Source organism: Monodelphis domestica, chromosome 4 (assembly GCF_027887165.1).
Source record: "Monodelphis domestica isolate mMonDom1 chromosome 4, mMonDom1.pri, whole genome shotgun sequence".
Lineage (NCBI taxonomy): Eukaryota > Metazoa > Chordata > Mammalia > Didelphimorphia > Didelphidae > Monodelphis > Monodelphis domestica.
Window position 1 is genome coordinate 272,841,229 of NC_077230.1, and position 20,819 is coordinate 272,862,047.

General features: G+C 42.3%; 1 protein-coding gene across 3 annotated transcripts in view; it reads left to right on the forward strand.

Annotated features, from left to right (window-relative positions):
• Nucleotides 1-19,704, forward strand: part of SLC37A2 (solute carrier family 37 member 2) — a 37,465-nt gene extending 17,761 nt beyond the window's left edge. Inside the window, exons 2-19 of one of the 3 annotated variants that reach the window (XM_007495066.3) lie at nucleotides 3,391-3,472; nucleotides 3,956-4,040; nucleotides 5,733-5,811; nucleotides 6,376-6,511; nucleotides 6,836-6,912; nucleotides 7,419-7,585; nucleotides 8,632-8,669; nucleotides 9,055-9,204; nucleotides 9,391-9,481; nucleotides 10,706-10,768; nucleotides 11,138-11,223; nucleotides 11,743-11,791; nucleotides 12,078-12,151; nucleotides 12,570-12,648; nucleotides 12,864-12,961; nucleotides 13,349-13,413; nucleotides 13,747-13,802; nucleotides 14,982-19,704. In XM_007495066.3, the coding sequence (XP_007495128.2) occupies nucleotides 3,391-3,472; nucleotides 3,956-4,040; nucleotides 5,733-5,811; nucleotides 6,376-6,511; nucleotides 6,836-6,912; nucleotides 7,419-7,585; nucleotides 8,632-8,669; nucleotides 9,055-9,204; nucleotides 9,391-9,481; nucleotides 10,706-10,768; nucleotides 11,138-11,223; nucleotides 11,743-11,791; nucleotides 12,078-12,151; nucleotides 12,570-12,648; nucleotides 12,864-12,961; nucleotides 13,349-13,413; nucleotides 13,747-13,777 (1,450 nt within the window). In that variant the 3' untranslated portion in view covers nucleotides 13,778-13,802; nucleotides 14,982-19,704. Of the gene's footprint in view, nucleotides 1-3,390; nucleotides 3,473-3,955; nucleotides 4,041-5,732; nucleotides 5,812-6,375; nucleotides 6,512-6,835; nucleotides 6,913-7,418; nucleotides 7,586-8,631; nucleotides 8,670-9,054; nucleotides 9,205-9,390; nucleotides 9,482-10,705; nucleotides 10,769-11,137; nucleotides 11,224-11,742; nucleotides 11,792-12,077; nucleotides 12,152-12,461; nucleotides 12,649-12,863; nucleotides 12,962-13,348; nucleotides 13,414-13,746; nucleotides 13,803-14,981 lie in introns of those variants that run through there. The other 2 variants (XM_007495067.3, XM_007495068.3) reach the window with 2 other exon arrangements.
• Nucleotides 19,705-20,819: the final 1,115 nt, after the last annotated feature.

Below are 20,819 nucleotides of genomic sequence, written 5' to 3' on the forward strand. Positions count from 1 at the left end.
GATACCTTCTTTGGAGCTGGGAGTTCACTATTGCTGATAAGATAAGGGAATGGAGTCCTGTTTTGTTGCAGGGGTATTTTCTATGGCAGGGATAAAAGCTTTGGGACTCTCTTCTGGTTTTCTTATAATCACAGAAGGGCCTCCAAAGGGACATCTCTCTCCTCCCATACTTTACCCATTCGGAGAAGGCTTTTTATAAAAGCTTGTTGCTATTTCTTTTCGCCTTCTGCTTATCGTTCCTGTCCTTAAGAATGTTCCTTCTCTTGGGGACATTGTGCCTTTTGGGAGGCAGGCCATTCATCAAAAGGTGGAAGCTCCTTGTCTGCCACTTCTCTGCCCTCCTGTTGAACCAGCCCTGCTAGGGAAGTAGATAATGACTCAGAAACAGGGAGCTGAATTCCACTCCCCAAGATCATAGGAGGGATTTGGGACAAGAGGAAACTTTGTGGAAACTTGGAACAGATTTCTTTCCATCCCCAGCTGGTGCACCTGATTAAGAGAATATAGGGCTCTGTCATGTACAATGAGCCACAGATGGAAAGAGGAAAAGTCTTTGAAGGCAAGGCAAGACTAGAATAGGCTGGGTTGGAATTAGGTAGGACCCTGTCACTTTTCTGTGCTTTACCCATTCTAGGACTCTCTTTCCTCTCTGAGCCTTGGTTTCTGGAGAACCCTTTGCATGAACAGAGGAGAAGAGTAAGGAGACAGCATAGTATAGTGGTATAAAATGCTGAATTTTTGAGGATCCGAGTTCAAATTCCACCTCTTCCTCTGTATGTCACCAATGTAACTTTGGTCAAGTCACTTAAACAATTTAACAAGTTAACCTCCGAGGTTCCTTCCAGCTATAGATCTGTAATCCCAAAAAGTGACTTTGGTTTGGATAAAGGGTTAGTTTGGGCACATAGTTAGGCACAAGAAACCTGCCCTAGAAAATAGTCCCAACCAAAGGGTATAAGGGGGAAAAGTTATGTAGTATAATACTGGAGAAAATAGTCTTAAGGTCTGCTATAGAATTCATTCTGTCTCCATGCCTCTTAAGGGAAGTCTTCCTTTGATGATTTGGGAGACTTTCTCCTTTATCCTCAGGACTAGACTACAAAATGACCCCACATCTGCTTTTCTAAGCTGCTTTTGGAAAGGTAAACCCAGATTATTTCCTCTTTTAAACAAAGAAAAGAGACAGTGAAAAGGATCTAGCATAAGGGATGGGCAGGAAGCGTTCTTGATCTATGGTGATAACATTGGGTCAGCTCTACTGAGAGGTATTATATAATTTGGGGATGGAGTAGCACTTGGTCTCCTTGGGGGCCCTATTGGCTATTATCCTTCCCCTTCCCCTGCTTAACTCTTAAATTTTTTTCCCCAATTAGATGTAAAAAAGAAATTTTTTAATGTTAGTTTTTAAAAATTTGAGTTCCAAATTCTCTTTCTTCCTTCCCTCTTCTCTCATTAAGAAGGCAAGGAATAGGTTATATATGTGCAGTTATGCAAATCAAATTTCCTTACTAGTCATGTTGTGAAAGAAAACATAGACCAAAAAAAAAAAAAGGTAAAAAACAGTATACTTTGATCTTCATTTAGAATCCATCCATTCTTTCTCTGGAGGTGGATAGCATTTTTTTTTTTCATAAGTCCTTTGGAATTGTCTTAGATCTTTGTACTGCTGAAATATCTGCTATTCATAGTTGATCATGGTACAATATTGCTGTTACTTCATACAATGTTTATTTGGTTCTGCTCACTTTATTTTGCTTTGGTTCATGTAAGTTTTTCCAGGTTTTTCTGAAACCATCCTGCTCATTGTTTCTTTTAACACAGTAGTATTCCATTACAATCATAACTTGTTCATCCATTCCCCAATTGATTAAATTTCCAATTCTTTGCACAAAAGAGCTGCTATAAGTATGTTTGTTCAGATAAGTCCTTTTCCATTTTCTTTGATCTTTGGTACACAGGCCTAGTAGTGTGATATGGCTAGGTTAAAAGGTATACAGTTTTATAGCCCTTTGGGAAGATTCCAAATTGTTCTCCAGAATGGTTAGGCCAGTTCACAACTCTCTCAACAGTGAATTACTATCACTATTTCCTGACATTGCCTCTAGCATTTATCCTTTTCCTTTTCTGTCATTTTGTCAAATCTGATAAGTGTGGAGTGGTACCTCAGTTATTTTAATTTACATTTCTTTCAGTAGTAGTGATTTAGAGGATATTTTCAAAAATATGACTATAGATTGCTTTGATTTCTTTATCTTAAAATTGCCTCTTCTTATCCTTTCACTATCAATTAGGGAATGACTCAGATACTTTAAATATTGGCTTTTGTCAGAGAAACTTGTTATAAACATTTTCCTCCAGTTTTATGCTTTCATTCTAATCTTGTCTACATTGTTTTTGTTTGTTCAAAAGCTTAAATTGAATGAAATCAAAATGATCCATTTTATATCCTGTAATGCACTCTATCTCTTGTTTGGTCATAGGTTCTTCCCTTATTCATAGAATTGACTGGTAAACTATCATGCTTCCTTAATTTGCTTATGATAGCACCCTTTATGTCTAAAATAATGCACCCATTTGGACCTTGCCTTGGTATATACAGTATACACCACTGTAACTGGGCTCTATTTGGCAAGAGTTAGGTCCTGTCTTGCCATTCTTCTTTTTCCACTCCCTACTCTTAATATTTCCCCAAAGTCTGCCTTGAGTAAGAGGAGTAGATGGGGATTGTGATGACTAATGAAAAACTGGCCAAGAAAGGGAAGAGAAAGAGTTTGGGATTTAGCACTTTGTCCTTTACCTATCCAATTCACTTATCAAGTAATAGAAGTTATCATTTTTATGTTGTTCTATACCTACTTTCTGCCAAACTACTTTCCATTTTCCCAGTGGTTCTTGTCCTAAAAGCTGGCAGCTTTGAGTTTATCGGATACGACTATATAAACATTATGATAGTTTATTACCTTCTGTGTACTATATATCCAATCTATTCCAGTGATCCACCACTCTACTTCTTAGCCAGTACCAGATGGTTTTGATGCTTATCACTTTGTAATACGGTTGAAATCTAGTATGGCTGAGTCATCTCCCTGCCCAACTCTTGAGACCCACATCTAGAAAAATAATGAATATTCAGGCTCCCCTCTTGCCTTTTTGGAATTCCAGCTCAATATTTCTAGATTTTTTGTTTTGCTTCTGTGAATTTCTAGACAAAGTTGCTCTTTACCCCAACAGCATTATGCTGGGGAACCATGTTACAAACTGTAGAATGTGATTAAGGAATGAAATTGTGTGTGAGTATCATGATTCCTGGTCCTGTGAATCCTGGTGGATTGGTATGGCCTATAGCAATTGCTTTCCGTTGACTAAGATGCCTATCCCACTCTGTTACAGGTACCGGGGCCTTATTCTGCTGCTTACCTTTCTCATTTACACCTGTTACCACATGTCTAGGAAACCAATCAGCATTGTCAAGGTGAGGCCAGGGAAAAGCCAGGGTAATGACTAGAATGACTTGAGAGAAAAAATATCCTGTGCTGGGAATACCCCCAGCTAGCAGGATATGCTCCCCAAAGCCTGAAAGACCGGTTCTTCTACATTCTCAGGTATCTAGCAGATGTTTTCCTCTCTTGGGGGGGGAGTAACACCCCCCAACTTCACCCTGGGTCCTTTTCTCCATAGTTCCCCTTGCCTCATTTTTGATGCACACATATCTTGCATGAGATATCAACTAGAGGTTGGTATCAACCATGAGATATCAACTAGAAGGCACAAGAGACAAGGAAGCCTTGTGAGGAACCTGGAGCCGGGAGGAGCAGTACATTTTGAGTGGGAGTTAGGATAAAGAATCTAATTGGGTGGGGATTAGTCTCTGAGATGAAGGAAACTCAGTAGTCTATTGGTGATGGACCTCCTTATGGGTGGGAATGATTCTTAAGCTAATCCTTTGCTTCTCCAGAGTCAACTGCATCGAAACTGTTCACAGCTAGAAAATTCCAACAATGACACCAACAGCACCACATGGTGTAACTGGGCTCCATTTGGTAAGAGCCAAGTCCTGTCTTGCCACTCTTCTTTTTCCACTCTCTGCTCTTAATACTTCCCCAAAGTCTGCCATGAGTAAGAGGAGTAGATGGGGATTGTGATGACTAATGACAAACTGGCCACTTGGGAAGAGAAAGAGCTTGGAATTTGGCACTTTGTCCTTTACCTTTCCAAAGCACTTATCACTATTATGCTTATCTGTGTTTATGGCTTATCCCTCTATTAAACTGTGATTGTCAAGAGGACAGGAATGTGTCTTAGCTTTGTGTCTTTGCCAGCACCTAGCTCTGTGTCCTGTACGCAGTACACATCCTTCAAGTCACCAGTGATTGCTCAGTATATCTTCTTATCTTTCTCAATCTTCATTTGACCTTGCTGCTGCATGATTCTGTTGATTAACTTCTGCTACTGGTTGTTCCCTGGATAATGATACTCCTTTCTTGGTTCTCTTCTCATCTGTCTGACTACTCCTCAGGCTTCTTTGCTGCATCATCCTCCACAATATGCTCCCTAACTGTGAGTGTTCTGGGCCCCCTTCTCATTTCTTACTGTATTCTGTTGTGGTGACCTCACCAGCTCGAATTGATTTACTTACCATCACTATGCTCGTGACTCCAAAACCTACATGTAGGCCTTGGCTCCCTTCTGATCTCTGGTCTTGCATCACCAACCGCCTGCTGGACATTTGCAACATGACCTGTAGCTATTTCAAATTCAAATTGTCGCAAACAGATTTCACTTTCTTTCTTTTAAACCCACCGCTATTTCTGTCAGTCCTTCTAGTCTTCCAAATGTTCATCTGTAACTCCTTATTTTCATTCCTACTTAGCCACTCATTTACCAGATCTTTGATCTCCTTCTCCTTGCTCACAAAGCCACTCAGATTGTTAAGACCCTCATCACCTTCCCCCCAAACTACCTCAGGAGTCTCTTAGTTGGTCTCACAGCTTCAAGAATTGTCTCTGCACCATCTATCCTTCCAATTGCCAGACTTGTTTTCCTTAAGGGCAGATTTGACCATGTCATTTCCCTATTCAATAAAGTCCAGTGATTCCCTATTTGCTCCAGGATCAAATCTAAATCCCTCTGTTTGGCATTTAGAGCCCTTCCCAACCCTGTCCTGACCTACCTTTGCAGCTTTATTATGTATTTTTATTCTGTGAATAGTTCAATGCTGCTAAAAGTGGTTTTCTAGAAGTTCTTCATTCAAGATACTTCATCTCCCTCCTCTGCCTGTGTCTGAAGTGCATAACTGCACTCATTGTCATCTCTCAGAATCACTCATTTCCTTCCAGACTCAGCTCATGTACTACTTTCTCCATAAGTCTTTTCCTGACCCTCTGTCCCACTCAATCCTAGAGCTTTCCTTCCCAAATCAGCTTGTATCCATTTGGGGTGTGTGTGTGTGTGTGTGTGTGTGTGTGTGTGTGTGTGTTTGTATATATTATCTCTCTGGATAGAATTTAATTTCCTTGAAGGCAGGGATTTAATTCTTTGCCTAGACCTATCTATCTATCTATCTATCTATCTATCTATCTATCTATCTATCTATCTATCTATCTATCGGCACATACACTTAACAAATGTTTGATTAATAAATGTGTAATGTGGTAGCTGAAAGAGTTGGGAGAGGCTGCCCATCCTGTGGCAATTTGATTGGGTAGACATTCATTTTTCTTATTTGTTTTCAGATCAGGACAACTACAAGGAACTGCTGGGAGGTGTGGATGATGCCTTTTTGGTCGCTTATGCTGTTGGCATGTTCATCAGGTATTAAGGGAGAGACTGAGCCATCCTTAGCATAGAATGTATCAGGATAATTTTCCTTGATTTTAAGATCTTTGTCCCCTTACTCTTACCAATACTGATGCATTTATTTTAAGTGTGTGTTCCAAAGATGGGGAAAGAGGTGGTATGGTTAAGCTGAGACTAAAATACATGCATATCAACCCTTGACAATGCCCACTGATAAAATCACCCAGACCAAGGGCTCTTCCCTGCTTTTGCCTTTCTGGTTGCCTTTTTATGACTCATTTTTCCTTTCAAGACTGCCTTTGATCAATGATTGTTAATCTCTAGGCAAAAAGAATCGCCCTTAGTTCACCACAGATGGCTCCCTTTCTGGCTATTTTATCCTTGATTAATCATTTTTCATTTGGATATAAATATTATGGGGAGACCTTTTGTTATAATCTAGACCTTTAAATTCCTTAGGAAGCCTATTCTAATGGTGGGTGGAGCTGGGTAAAAGACCAGATATGAGTTCTGTGTTGGGTGGCAGGATTGGGCTGTGATTGGAATATCTTATGAGGTTACATGATTAATTTTCTCCAGTGGGATTTTTGGGGAGAGACTTCCCCTCCGATATTACCTGTTTGGTGGCATGCTGCTGAGTGGAATTTTTACTTCACTCTTTGGTCTGGGTTATTACTGGAACATCCATCAACTATGGTACTACGTGCTTGTCCAGGTATGGGTTTCCTTCCCTTTCCCAGATATTTTTTTCTGGTGTGACTCTTCCTCCATCCCTGTCTCCATTCCCCTAAATCCAACCTGTTTTCTCTCCTCTTTGATTGCTACTTGGAAGGATATAGGAACAGAAGGACATTTGGTTTTCTTGTTTTGCTTTGTTTTGTTTGTTTTTAGCTCTATGGAAGATAACTAAGGTCATTTAAGTAGTATGAAAAGAACTTCATTCCTAAGTTTTTGTTTCCCTCCCTGCTTTTCAATTCTAGACCCTTGATGTTAACTTGTGCTCTTCATACATCTTCCCTTAACTCTTCTCTTCCTGTAGATCTTTAACGGACTGGTACAGACCACAGGCTGGCCATCAGTGGTGACCTGTGTTGGTAACTGGTTTGGGAAGGGAAAGTGAGTATGGGCATGGGGGAAGAGGGAAGGAGGGAAGAGGAAATGGGAATTTTCTTAAGGGAGGATTGAGGTGGGCGAAGAGAGAGAGAGAGAGAGAGAGAGGGAGAGAGAGAGAGAGAGAGAGAGAGAGAGAGAGAGAGAGAGAGAGAGAGAGAGAGAAAGAGAGAGAGAGAGAGAGACTGAGAGAGAGAGAGAGAATACCCCAAGCTGTGGATATGGAATTCACTGGTGGAAGATTTCACTAGTGGAAGATTACTCCATGATGGTGGAGTAATTGCATTGGGACTCTAGGGTAGTAGGACTTAGTAGAGAGAGAACCCATCTGTAAGGTATGAAGATCTCTAGATTCTCTTCTTATCTGATGAGGTAACATGGATAATGTTCCTTCCTTGCTCATCAGATCAAGTATACCTTATGCAAATCTCAATTAGCTCCTTAACCTAGGATAAGGCTGCTAACCTTTCTATGTCCTTTCTCCTCCTCCATATTCTTCCTTCCATCTCTAGGCGTGGATTTATCATGGGTATCTGGAACTCTCATACATCTGTGGGCAACATACTGGGCTCCCTGATTGCAGGTATCTGGGTGGATTCAGCCTGGGGCCTGTCCTTCATCGTGCCTGGCATTATCATCGGTGTCATGGGCCTCATCAGCTTCCTCTTCCTTATTGAGTGTGAGTGGAGAACAAACTCCTGGGCTGCCTCCTCTTTTCCAGGATTCTCTAATGAGCATCACTAAATTTTTGTTTTTCTAGTCTGAAGATCTTCCCATATTTAGGGACTGAGAAAAGGAGATGATTAATGATAACTCACATTTGCGTAGCACTTTTCAATTTGTAGCCATCCTGTGAGGTACATAGTGCTAGCATTATGTCAGTTTTATAAAGGATGAAATCAAGACTTTAGAAAGTCATTTGCCATTGGCCAAATAGCAAGTAAGTGACAGAGACAGGATTTGAACCTGAAGTCTCTTGACTTTAAATCTCTCATCATTATGAAGATCAAGTGAGGCACTGGCTATAAAAAGCACTTTTTAAACCTTTAAGTGCTAGATAAGTGAGAACTATTATTATTTCCAGATATAGCGATTAACAATGCTTCAATTTATGGGGCCTTTGATTTTTAAAAACACTTTCACATTCATTATTTCATCTGATTCTTACAGCGGGTCTTGTGATAGAGGTAGGGAAATTAGCAGTTATCTCCACTTTACAGGTAATTTATGCCAAGAGGTGAAGCAATTTGTTCAAGATCACATGACTAGCTAGAGACAGTTGGGATTGAAATCTAAGTCTTTTGCCTTCCAGGCAGCTAGGTATTACAATGGGTAGAGCACTGAGCCTGGACTCAGGTAGACCTGAGTTCAAATTCTGATTTAGACCCTGGGCAAATCCTATAACCATGTTTATCCCAATTTTATCTGGAAAATGAGCGGGAGAAGGAAATGGCAAACCATCATAGAATCTTTACCAAGAAAACTCCAGATAGGGTCGTAAAGTGTGCAACACAACTAAAATGACTGAATAACAACTCCTGCTTCCCCATCCACTATTCCTTTCCTTTAAATCCCACTGTTATTCTTTTTTTCCTCCTTAAAACTAGAGGACCAAGAGTACCAAAACTCTAGTTTGAGCTCAATAAAAAGGAGTGAAGGGATGAAGGTGTTCAGGAATTATAGAGCCTGCCCTTTGGTGACTCAGATCTCTACCTTTTCTTTTAGACCCTGAAGATGTGGACTGTACCCCACCCCAGCACCATGTGAGTATGAACCATCCCAGAAGTGGTTGGTTTCTAGAGATTTAGTTGCTAGAAACAGAAAGCTAGAGGAAGTTTGGAACTAGTCAGTTACTGAACAGTTAATCTTTGCCTTTCACTTCCTCCTTCACATTTTACCACCTAAATCTCCATCAAAGGGAGGGCCAGCCACAGTCCATCAGTGAGTTCTGTAGGAGGATCCCTTGAGGCCTGTGTGTAACCATGAATTTAAGCCCCTGACCCTGACCCTTGGGCCTATTCCTTTCAGTCAGGGTCCTCTCAACCCCTCAGGTAATAATGGTGAGTAAGTCTGGATTTCCATTCTGTGGGAGGGGGAGTGCCCAAATCCCATCCCCCACCTTAAAGGCCTTTTCCCCACTGTGTTCAGAATGGGCCTGTTGAAGACCTGGGTGCGTCTGTGGATTCAGTGGTTGGGCACTGCCCTGAGAGGGAGAGTGGAACTGAACATGCTGAAAGTTCCAAGGAGCCAACTGAAAAGCCTGAGGCCATCAGTTTCCTAGGGGCACTAAGGATACCGGTGAGTAAGGGAGGTTTGGAAGGGATGGAGGTGGTGGACTGGAGGACTCCTGCTTGAGTGATTATTACAGATATTTTATTGTATGAGGGGTTGAGCAGAAAAAGGGTGCCCTGGAGCTGGTGCCCTGAGATCAGTGAAGAGGGAGTCCCTAAGCGCTATCCCCACTGCCCCTTTACTTTCCTCCAGGGTGTAGTGGAGTTCTCCTTGTGTCTGCTTTTCGCCAAGCTGGTCAGTTATACCTTCTTATTTTGGTTGCCCCTCTACATCGTTAATGTGGGTAAGTGCATGTGCTAGGTGGAGAAAGTAGGGTGATGGGTAGAGGGAAGAAGTAGGAAAAGTTAGAAAATAGTATTTGGAAGTCTAATATGGGAAAGGGGGTGGATTGCCCAGGCATTCTGTATGTGGTTTAGGTCCGGGGACAACAATTTTCTGGAATCCGGCTTGTGAGAAAAGCGATAGACTTAGAAATTTGATGCTGGGACTTTTAGGCACTCCTCCTTCCTCCCCTTCATATCCTTAAGACTATAGAATGCAAGCATCTTCCAGCATATTATATTCTATCTTTTGGGAAGAGGTTGGGATTTAGTAATGAACCATGTCTTGCATTTTCCTTTCTCTTCTGTTCCCTATTCTGACTTCTAACCTTCTATCCTCAGAATCCAACAAGAACTCCCTTGAAGGCTATCTGACTCTGTTTGGGTAGTAAAATGGAGACTTTTGGGGTAAAACCCGTAGCCATTTGAAACCAGCCACCAGTTGGTTTATAGCTTTCTCTGTCAGAGGGAGAATTCATCCTCACTGGGAGGACCATTGGGTTCTGTTGCCAGTACCAGCTCTGCTCTGGCTCATTGTCCCAAACCTGGGCATACAGTAGGTGCATCTCTTCATTGGCTGGCTGGGCCCAAGATCTGTTCAGTGGCTATTCAGGACTAAGAGTCATACCTCACTGGAAACCTAGTTCCCCCCAGGAACATGTATAAAACAAGATATAAAAGAGAGTCCACTGTTAGCTTTTCTTGTTTGTGTCTTAAAATTAGAGCTGCAGCAAGACACACCTTTCTCCATCCTTCATCCACAGCTTCCAAGACCCTTTGGGCTCCCAGCACTTCTTATCATTCCTCTTCTCCCTCTTCCAGGGATGGGAATTCTGAAATCCCCCAGGACCCCTCTGAACCATTCTGTAGCACCTGGGCTCCTCCAAATTGCTTCTTCTGTCATCAGCAACAATCCCTCTTTTGCCCTCTCCTACTCCTGCCTTTTTTAAACATTCTAGCAGCTTTGAGCAGTGTGGGAATTGGCCAAGATAAACTTTGACTTTAGCTTATCCCAAACTTCAAAGATAGCTGCAGAATTATGTGGGTGCTGTTCTTCAGTGCTCTGTGAAATCAATCCCTACTTTGTTCTTTGTTTCCAAATGATGCATTCTAGTTAGCTGGTTGTACCTCTTTTAAGCTTATGGCCAGATTTTTTCTCAGTTTCTACCCTTTTGTTTTCTCCACAGCTCATTTTGGACCCAAGGAAGCTGGTGATCTTTCTACCCTCTTTGATGTTGGTGGCATAATAGGTCAGGCTCTCAATCTTTGCTTTTCTCAGAGGGTTGGGTTTCTTCTCTAGAACTGAGATTAGAACAGTATAGGGGAGGGGAGGGGAGTACATAGTCAATAAGGCTTAACCTAGTCCAGTAGAATTAGAGGAGAAGGCATATGTCCAGAGATTCCTGGCTGGCCATGTGTCTTTTGGGAAAACCATTCCTCCTCATACTTGTTTTTTCATTTATATGGGGGTTTGTAAGGAAGGGTGGAATGGAGAGAATTCTTTGGCCTAGTCTTGAGGCTGTGGTAATGTAAAGGACTCAAAGGACAGGGTGATGGAAGAGAGAGCACTGGTTCTATTGGTGATTGCAGTCGGTGGTAAGGTGGGTTATATGTTACAGGTGGCATCCTTGCAGGGATCATCTCTGACTATATCAGTGGCAGGGCCATTACCTGCTGTGTCATGCTGATTGTGGCTGCCCCTCTGGTTAGTCTCTGTCATTTGGGAGGGGATGGTTGGATGAATAATGGGGGAATGTCTACATGTAATAAATAGTTGGTTAATCAACAAGAAGACTGCTATAGTAGGAAGAGAAACATGTGGAGAACTTGGGGAGCTATCTAGCTTAGAGAAATATGGATTTTGTGTCTGGTGGGGGTAGGGAATAGGAATAGGTTATTGTGGAAGAGAAGAAGACCACTTAACTCAGACAAAGAGGGAATTTTGGCTTATATTGTAACAGGAAATTTAGGTTAGATATGAACTTCTAAATAGGAAAGTTTAAGACTTTGTAGAAACATTAGATTCCCGAAGGAAGTCTTGGAATCTGTTCGGGGGGGGGGGGGCAGAGATCTTTGTCAGTCATGGGAGGGATAGGACAAGATGACTAGGGGATTCCAGTATAGAAAAGGATCATGCCAAGATTTATGGGCTACAGGACCTATAGAAAACTAGTGAAGATAATAACCTTTTTTATCCCATGCCCTTTCTTTTCTCTTCTCCCAGCTCTTCCTATACAACTATGTTGGTCAGAATGGCATTGGCAGTTCTGTAGGTGAGGCTGCAACTTCAGTTCTTCCAGATTTCCCTGGGTGTCTATGGAAATGGGCCAGGGAGGGAGAGGTTTGGTTTTCTTAGTACTCAAAATGCCCAGGACTGGGGGTAGGGATAAAGAAGGGGCCAGGAATCCAATTCATTGCTCAGGAATGGACTAGGGGTGGAGGTAGAAGGAGGGACTATGAATCCAGTTCTGTGGGAGACAATTTTTAAAGACTGGGAGAAGTTTCCAGCTAGTTAGCCTTAAGTAGAGATAAACACTATCTCTGTCTCTCTCTTCCTAGTGATGCTGATTATCTGTGGGGCCTTGGTCAATGGGCCTTATGCTCTCATCACCACTGCTGTCTCAGCTGACCTGGTAAGCTCAAGGAAACTGGGAATTGGTACTTCCTGAATTAGCATAAGCTCATGGGGTCCCATGCCACAGAGGGTCCCAGATCGCCATAGGTCCTATTTGATTAGGGGAGGGAATTGTTTGCATGAGTTGGCTAGGTATTTCTCTTCTGGTCTCAGCATACCCATTCCCTCCCCTTTTATTCAGTATTGTCTGGAGAAGGTTTTCCCTTCTGGCTCAGACTTGCGTTCCTTCGGTCTCTTTCTCAAGTCAGGCATCTCCTCAATAACCAGCATCAACCTTGCTATGAGAAGTGTCTTTTTACTTTTTACAGGACTGATGCTCTCCTTGATGAACCTGCCTACACTGTGCGCTAGCTTAAGTAGCAGAGATGCAAGTTGCTTATGATGGATCTTTGATTCTCCTCCCTCTTGTCTCCCAGGGCACACACAAGAGTCTGAGAGGCAATTCAAAGGCACTTTCTACTGTGACGGCCATTATTGATGGGACTGGCTCCATAGGTCAGTGTGCTCTAACTACGTCCTTCTTCTTCCCACTTCTTATACCAAGCAGTTGGGCCCTGATCTTTTCCATTGGGCAGACTCACACTGGCTCACACTCCACTGGGGTGGAGGAGCAACTGGGTTGTGGGGAGAGTGTTATAGCAGAAGAAACTCTCCAACCTGAGGTCAGGACCGTCTTGCTTTGTTTTTCACACTGTATGTGTGCCCTTTAGGTGCTGCTTTAGGGCCCCTGCTGGCTGGACTCATCTCCCCTACAGGCTGGAACAATGTCTTCTATATGCTGATCTCTGCAGATGTGTTGGCTTGTGTGGTAAATGACTTCTTGGATCAAGAGTGGGTATGGGGAAGGGGCACTTGGTCCTAGCCCAATGTCATGGCAGCCTTGCTGAGCTATTAATAAGGGACTCTGAGGGCAGAAATTGGCACAAGAAACTCTGGGACAATGTAGAAGTGGCTGTACTTTGTGGGGGGGTTTTCATATCTTTTCATCTAACTCAGAGATGTATTACATTCCACATATATTCACCACTCAAGGTTACTGGCCTTTCACTCTGTAATTAATCAACAGATATTTATGGAATGTATACTATGTGTAAAGCATTGCTAGACCCTCTCCTATCTCTTTATCCTAAACCTCTACCATGACTGGCATCTACCCAGCTCCATTCTTCCCTGTCTGTTTTTCTCTCCCCTACAGTTCCTCTCTCGCTTGGTATACAAAGAGATCCAGGCCTGGAGGGGGTGTGTGAACAGAAATGGAGGGTGAGTTCTCCTGGGTTCCAATATCCTTAAACTGGAGGGCTTGCTTGGGCACTCAATTTTAGGGGTTCTCCCAAACCCTGCATTTTGTGGTAATTATAGCCCACCCCTGAGTGTTGCTGGAGAACCAGAGACTAATCTCTGACTTTTCTAAAACTACCCTAAAGTCTGCTTGTCAACTACCCTAAAACCTGCTAGAGCCCTGACTCCCTGAAAATTCTTAACTTGGACTCCAGGAGTCTGTTCTGAAGTCTCCACCCTCCATGCTTCTTGCCTTCCCTCCCAACACTTTGCTAACCATTACTAACATCCATTGTCTTCTGTATGTCTTCATAGCTCTTGTCTGGCCCTAACCCACCCGAGGTAGTGTCCGGTGGGCTGTGGTTTGTATTGTGAGTATGTTCTTTTAGTCCCATGACTGATTTGCAATTGGAACCAGGACTGCATGCAACTCTCCTCACCAGTGATTTCTCTTGCTTGCTTCTGAAGGGGTCAGCTCCAAGGACTTGTGATTTAAACAGAATGCAATTGCATGGCATTTTCCATAGGAAGCATAGAACCTGGACAGGGGCTTCTGCCTTTTTGGGGGAGGATCAGACCTTAGGGGTATTTTCCTGGACCCTTTGGGGGGTGGGGGTAAGTTTGGAGTAAAGACTCCCCTCTTTGCAGTCATAATGTCACTGCCATGAGGTTCACAATCTGAGCTCATTTGATACCTTTGTGGGGTGAAGAAAACAAACTAAATTTTAATCAAGGTTCAGGAGATACTTGGCCTGGTTCTCCCTGTACTTTTGTTGATGAGTAGTTGGGGTAGGAGGAGGAGAAAGGGAGGGAAGAAATGGGATGGCATGGGCAGGTGATGGGGAAAGGCAAAAGGGCTAGTTAGAGGCTGGGACTGCTCGTGGTGGTAGGGATAACCCTTTCTATGGCCCCCTGAGCTTCTCTCCTGGACCTGGTTTTCTTGCTTGCAGGGATCTGGATGATACTTTGAACCCAGACTAGATGGATGGGTGAATGAAGGGCAGGGAGAGAGTTTCATTCCATTCCATGGGAAGCCTGGGAACTCTGTTGTAGTGCACTTATTTGGGGAAAGGTGATTAAGAGAGCTCCTTCTCTTCAGAGAAACTGCTTATTTGTGTGGGAATGAAAGATGGGCAGGCTCGGGGACTAGATAGGAACTATGTTCCACTTTATCGGGGGAACCTGGCAACATTTAAGACTAGAGCAGTTTATCAATTGGTGTCTCAACCCATTAGAGTACCTTTTTGACACAAGCTGGGATGGGGATGAGGGGAAGGACATTTTAGAAGAAAGAGGAAGGAAGAAGAATCAGGTGGCTCTACTCTTAAATGGTTCCCCATAGAAACTTGTGTCCAGCTCTGAGCTGCTTTCTTTAGAGTAGAAGGGAGATTTATAGCTCCTTCCCTCACACTTTTTTTTTATAAACTTCATAAGGTAAAACTTGAAGAGTGGCTGTTGAGATCTGGTGCTCTTCTAAGGAAGTATAAGATTCTGCTTGATTTCTCTCATCTTTTTCTTCACCCCCTAACCTGAGTCTGTCTTCCTCCTAGATATAAAGAGATATGAGGCCCCCATCTGAAGTACAGGAGCCAAGGTTCTCTGCTGGATTCCTGGAAAACTCCCCAATGGAACCACCCATGGACATAAAAAGACATTTGGGGCAGCAAGAGCTGCCCAGCCCCAGGCCAGCCCAATGACCTGCTATAGGTCTTGTTAGAATTTCCAGGGGAAAGGGACTGAACAGTCTCAGAGAATCGTAGACTAAAGAAAATGATGCATTTTGTGCAGAGTATGTTGTACGTAGTACCTACAATAGTAGGTAGGACTAGAGCCAAGATGGCACCCCAGGCACAAGAAAAGAAAGGCACGGCCTTTCGCCTATCCCAGGTCTGGTTTCTTTGCTGAATTGGATGACTTGAATTTTAGGTGCCAAGATAGAAAGATTCTGTGGGGACTAAACATAACAATAGTCCATATTATTCCTCTCCACTTCCACTATCATTAAATTTGAACTGACTCTGTAATCGATTGTTACCTCCTGTAAGAGAGGTGCCTTATCACATTTTCAGGCAAAGAACTGCAGAGTTTGTGCCCCTGCTCCATGACCTGCATATCTCTGTAGTCCCAATTTTCATCTTCTCTCCTCTCTTGCCCCCCAGCTCTGCCTCCATTAATGACAGCTTAATTTCTCTATCCTTGATTAAAATTTGAATATAACCTTTGTTTTAATAGATGATAGCTTTTGTCCACTGTTGTGAGTGTGATTGAAAAGAACTATTTGTAAATATTTGCTGTATGTAATTGTGTGAGCTTTCTGTCTGTCTTTCTAAATTTGGTGATATTTTGGAGATCAACCACATATTTAGAACTGAGGTGGTTGCTGTTCAAGATACGGAAGTATAGGAATTAGTCTTTCCCTCAAAAATCTTGAAATTTAGTTGGCAGATGAGACACATTGATTATATATTGCAATGCCAACAACAATGGGTATAAATGAAGACTCATTTATTCCACTGTGGTTTTTGCTTATGGAGATGTTAAATGCTAACTGTACTGCCTCTTTGCCTTATTATGTCCAAGTCTACTAAAAAGAACTAAATTCCTATACATATCTATACTCAGTGTTTATTGTTGTTTGCCAGCCTAATCTGGGCTGGTGGCTGCTGTGGTCTCCTGGCTGTCAGGAGCAGTGCTATCTGTATTATTTAAAGCCATCGCTCCCGTATCTTTGTGCTCTTTGTTTTTTATGTTTGCTGTGCTTTGGGCCTCTCCAACAGCACCTAGGCTTTTGGTTACTAGTGATATGCTATCCATTGTGCGGCAAAGTCTAGTTGTTTTGCTAATCATCCCTTCAGGTTGCATTCTAAGAATGTGGTTAGGGCTGGTTTGCCGTTAATTTTCAGTAGGAATCAAAAGATGTTGACTGCATTTTAAAGAAACCTCCGTCATTTGTGGCAGGTGGATTTCATAGCTCTGTATTACTGGAGCTTGATGCCTCATTATGTTAGTCTGCCTGAGCAGATACGCATCTTTTGAGAAAGGGAGTGAACGCCTCATCTTCCACCCGGGGCGCCTCCAATACTTATGAGTTTTAGAAAGTAGTTAAGCCTCCTTATGAACCCTTACTCTGTCCATGAGGGCAAAAGAAGCAAATAACGGTCTTCCGAAAAGACCTGGGAGGAATACTTGGGGTTTGATTCAGTGCTTCCTACTCACACCTACCCACACTTTGCACCCTGACTAAAGCCCACTGATGTCGTAGGGCTCAATTGAGCAGTTTCAATATCCTCTTTAACCACTAGATGGTGACACCACCCCATGGTAGAGCCCTGTGAGGCGCAGAGCCAAAGTAGCTGCTCCCCTGGAGCTTGTCAGTGTCAAGAGGGACAGATCTTGGGAATTCAGGAATATTGTATAATAGTTTCTACTGTTTCGGCTTCTCTACTGGTTCCTTCTTGCTTTACAACTCCTTTATTCCTCTAACTTCTCAATTTGCATCGACTCCTAAGGTACTAAATTCAGTTATTTTCTCTCTCCTCAAATTTTTGAAGAATGTGTTGCCTCAGAGGCAGCTAGGTGGCTCAGTGGATTGAGAGCCAGGCCTAGATTTGGGAGTATTACCTCAGACACTTCTTAGCTGTGTGACCCTGGGCAAATCACTTAACCCCCATTGCCTAGCCCTTACCACTCTTCTGCCTGGGAACCAATGCATAGTATTGATTCTAAGGAGGAAGGCAAGGGTTTAAAAAAAATGTGTTGCCTCCCATGGTTGTAAAAAGGCACTTACATTTGAGAACTAGTCTAAGATAGTCTAACCCCACCAGAAAACAAACATGCCTAAAATTGATCTATCTCCTAAGTATCTGTGCTATTAAGTAAAATAATTTATTGTCTGATGTGTATCAATAACAAAACGCTAGGGTGTGTTATTAGCTTTGTTCTTATTAAGTTTATAATTTGGTTCGAGACTAGACATGAACAGAGCTAAATAGCAGTAATACCAGAACTGTTGACCATGCAGTTATTAGTTGCCTAATGCATGGCATAAACAAAATTTGAGTTTGGAGAATGAAGTGAGCATAGCTGAAGTGGTTAGGGAAGGCTTCATGGGAGCAGTGGGGCTTGTAAGCAAGGCCTTTCAGGGATTTGGATAGGCAGAAGATGGTACTGGAAAAGATTGAAAAAGCACTTTTTTTTTTTTAGGAAAAGCAAAAAATAACAGGAAGTGTTTAAGGAAAACCATGTGATATGTTTAGGGGCTATAGAACTGATTATTTAGGGAAATAGTGTTTAAGTTAGGAAAGTTAAATGGGACAAGACTGGATGTCAGGGAAAGGAATATGAACTTTTTTCTGTATGTATTAGGGATCATAAAAAAACTGTTGAATAAGGAAGATGACTTAATCTGGTGGTAGTATGTAGGAATAGACTTGAGGAAAGGTGTGTGGTGGCAATGGAAAGGAGACAGATAAATTCTGATGACACTGATTTTGACTATGGGGAATAATAGAAATGAAGAATTTAGTTTTGGATGGGAAGGTGGGGAAGAAAGGGAAGATTTTGAGTTTGATTTTAGGCAAGTTGAGTTTGAGAAGACAATGGAATGCCCAATAGTAAGAAGCTGGAGATGTGTCTAGAGCTCGGGAGGAGTCAGGACTAAAAGTATAGATTAGGGAATCACTAGTATAGAGATGATAGTTGAAGACTATAAATAAGATTTCCCAGAATGAGATCAGCAGAAAGATAAGATCTGGATCTTATCTGACCCCATTTGAGGAATAGGAAGAAAACTAGTTTTAAAGAAGAGTGATCAGAATTGAGAAGGGAAAAAAGTGTAGTGTACCTCTCATATTGTCTGTTTTTAAGTCATGGTCTCATATCTCTGAGAACTTTCTTCCCTTTTTACTTCCACAAACCCAACTTTGCTATCATGTCCCAGTCACTTTATCTGGACTAAACTAAAGCCTTTTTGTTTCTAGTCCTACTGTCTTGTGCATCCTGACCTTGTTCACATCACTTTTCTTATTCTAGATTTAGGTCAGGACCATGACCCCATAAACAGTAAAGTCTGTTCATTCTTAACTCTGGTACCTTTTCTTCTCACCATGGGAGAAAGGTCCAATTGAGAGAAAAGTTATGCGTATGTATTTCTAAGGGTCTTGGGGAGACCAGCACTGGGATTAGCTTTTCTACAGTGATTTCCCCCAGTCCCCAAGATTCCTGCCTCACTTCTGCCTTGGGCACTGTATGTTCACCAGAGGCCTGAAGTCAAGCCTCCTCTCTGGGCCTCAGCACACACACGGGGCTAATGCAGGAGCATTACGTTAATTAGTTATTCATTTAATTTAACTTCACATTTGGTCTCAATTAAGCCTAAAGTGTTCCTCCTTATAGATGCTACAATAGCACTTGTAATTAAAAAGCAATAACTCTTTGCATTTCTCCTTTTTAGAGACCCATTGGGAGGCTTTGAGAGTAGGGGGAGGAAGAGAGCAATAAGAGGGAAGAAGGAAGCAGTGGTAGAGAACTCAGCATTGTTAGGAGGAGACAGACAGGGCTGACCCTGAGACAGAGAGGTTGGGGAAGGGGACAAGTTAAATCCCAGGACATGATGGTCTTGCTAACATTGCAGATGTTGGTTTTGAGAGATGGATAATAGATCCTAGAAGATGGAGGGTACAGCTCTGGCAGAGAAGGGAGGAAATGGGCAACAACCATATATATTAGAGGACTTTCCAGGATCCCAATTAAATGTGAATATTAGTAAAACAAATCAACATGTCAAAAGTTAAAAGGAGTAGGAATGTCTGTGGTACGTGTGTTACATACTATGTGTTGTGTGCCCTATTACCTTGTCATTTCTCTGAAAGTAGACCCCAAACTAAATAACATGTTCTTTCTGCACATCATCCGATGCATTTGGAAGCCTTGAAAGTCCCAACTGAATAATAGCCAACAAAATAAACCTGTTTGAGTTTCTCCTACTATGTCTGTGGAAAAAAAATTGGATCTGATATAGATGCTAGCCTTTCTTCCTGCAGTTCTAGGAGCCCAAGACAGAAAGCTACAGAAGAGAAGATCCTTTTGACTATGGCCATGTAGTTTTGACTTGAAGCCCACTAATTAGAAGTTTAAAAGATGCTAAAACTGTACTTTCCAAAAACTACAGTTTTGTTTAAGGTCATCTCTGTTACCCTAAGCCTGTAACTACTATTTTTGAAATATCTATTTATGAGTGATGGTATTGGGGAGAAATTAAAAAGTTTCCAACCAGGTTTGCCTTTGTGTAATATTTTAATAATCACTGACAGCCTTACTGCTGTTAACATAGTGATCTGACAGCTAGATATCTACTGAGAAAGTGGAAGGGGGATAGATATTATGACTGGTCACCTACTCATAGGAGTCTTCCCTGACTTGCTCCTTCAGCAGGAACTCTCCTGGGAGAAGCTGACAAGCAAAAGCCTGTGCTTGTTAGGAATCAGTGTTCCACTTGGGTTGGCCCAGCATCTTTTGTGCTGCAACTCATAGGCACCTGGGGTCCTCAGGAGCAGCAGATGTAACTGTTCTGAACCAGAGTACAGTACAATAATATGAAATCTGTTAGCCTGCTCTTGCCTTCCAATCTGTTTAGATGATCTCCCATTTTACCCCTTTTATTCTCTTATGTATGGTGTGTGCTAAAACAGATTCCTCACAGGTAGTTCCCTCTAAAGCCTTCTCTTTCTGTAGCGATGCTTCAGTACTACTATTCTCCAGGTTCCACCTTAACTGATGATGATGAAGTAGGACCCATGACAAATTCGGGAGAATTCAACTTGTCCCCATGCCTGATGATTCTCTGAGACCCTGTCAAAATTTAGTTCAACCTTCTGGGCAAGAATTTGGCTTTTGGGAGCAGCTGGGTTGCTCAGTGGATTGAGAGCCAGGCGCAGAGATGGGAGGTCCTGGGTTCAGTTCTGGCCTCAGACACTTCCCAGCTGTGTGACTAGACAAGTCACTTGACTCCCACTGCCTAGCCCTTACTGCTCTTCTGCTTTAGAACCAATACACAGTGCTGATTCTAAGACAGAAGGTAAAGGTTTTAAAAAATTGCAACTTTTCTATGTTCATAGCCAGAGTAGAGCTGCAAAGTGACCTTACTCCACCCTAGTCTTGAAGTTTTAAATATTTCAGCTTGTTGAACTGGTAGCCCTCTTTTTCAGGTTTTGATTTTAAACCAGAAGATAGCTTTAAATAGTTCTGAATGGATATATGATGTGATTTTGAAAAAAGAGAAAAATTTAGAGCCACTGCCCATTTCAGAACTAACAACTCAGTTTGAGATTCCAAATAGGTCAAAAGATATGCCAGACACTACAGAGGTATGGCCATTATCAGCTCTGGTG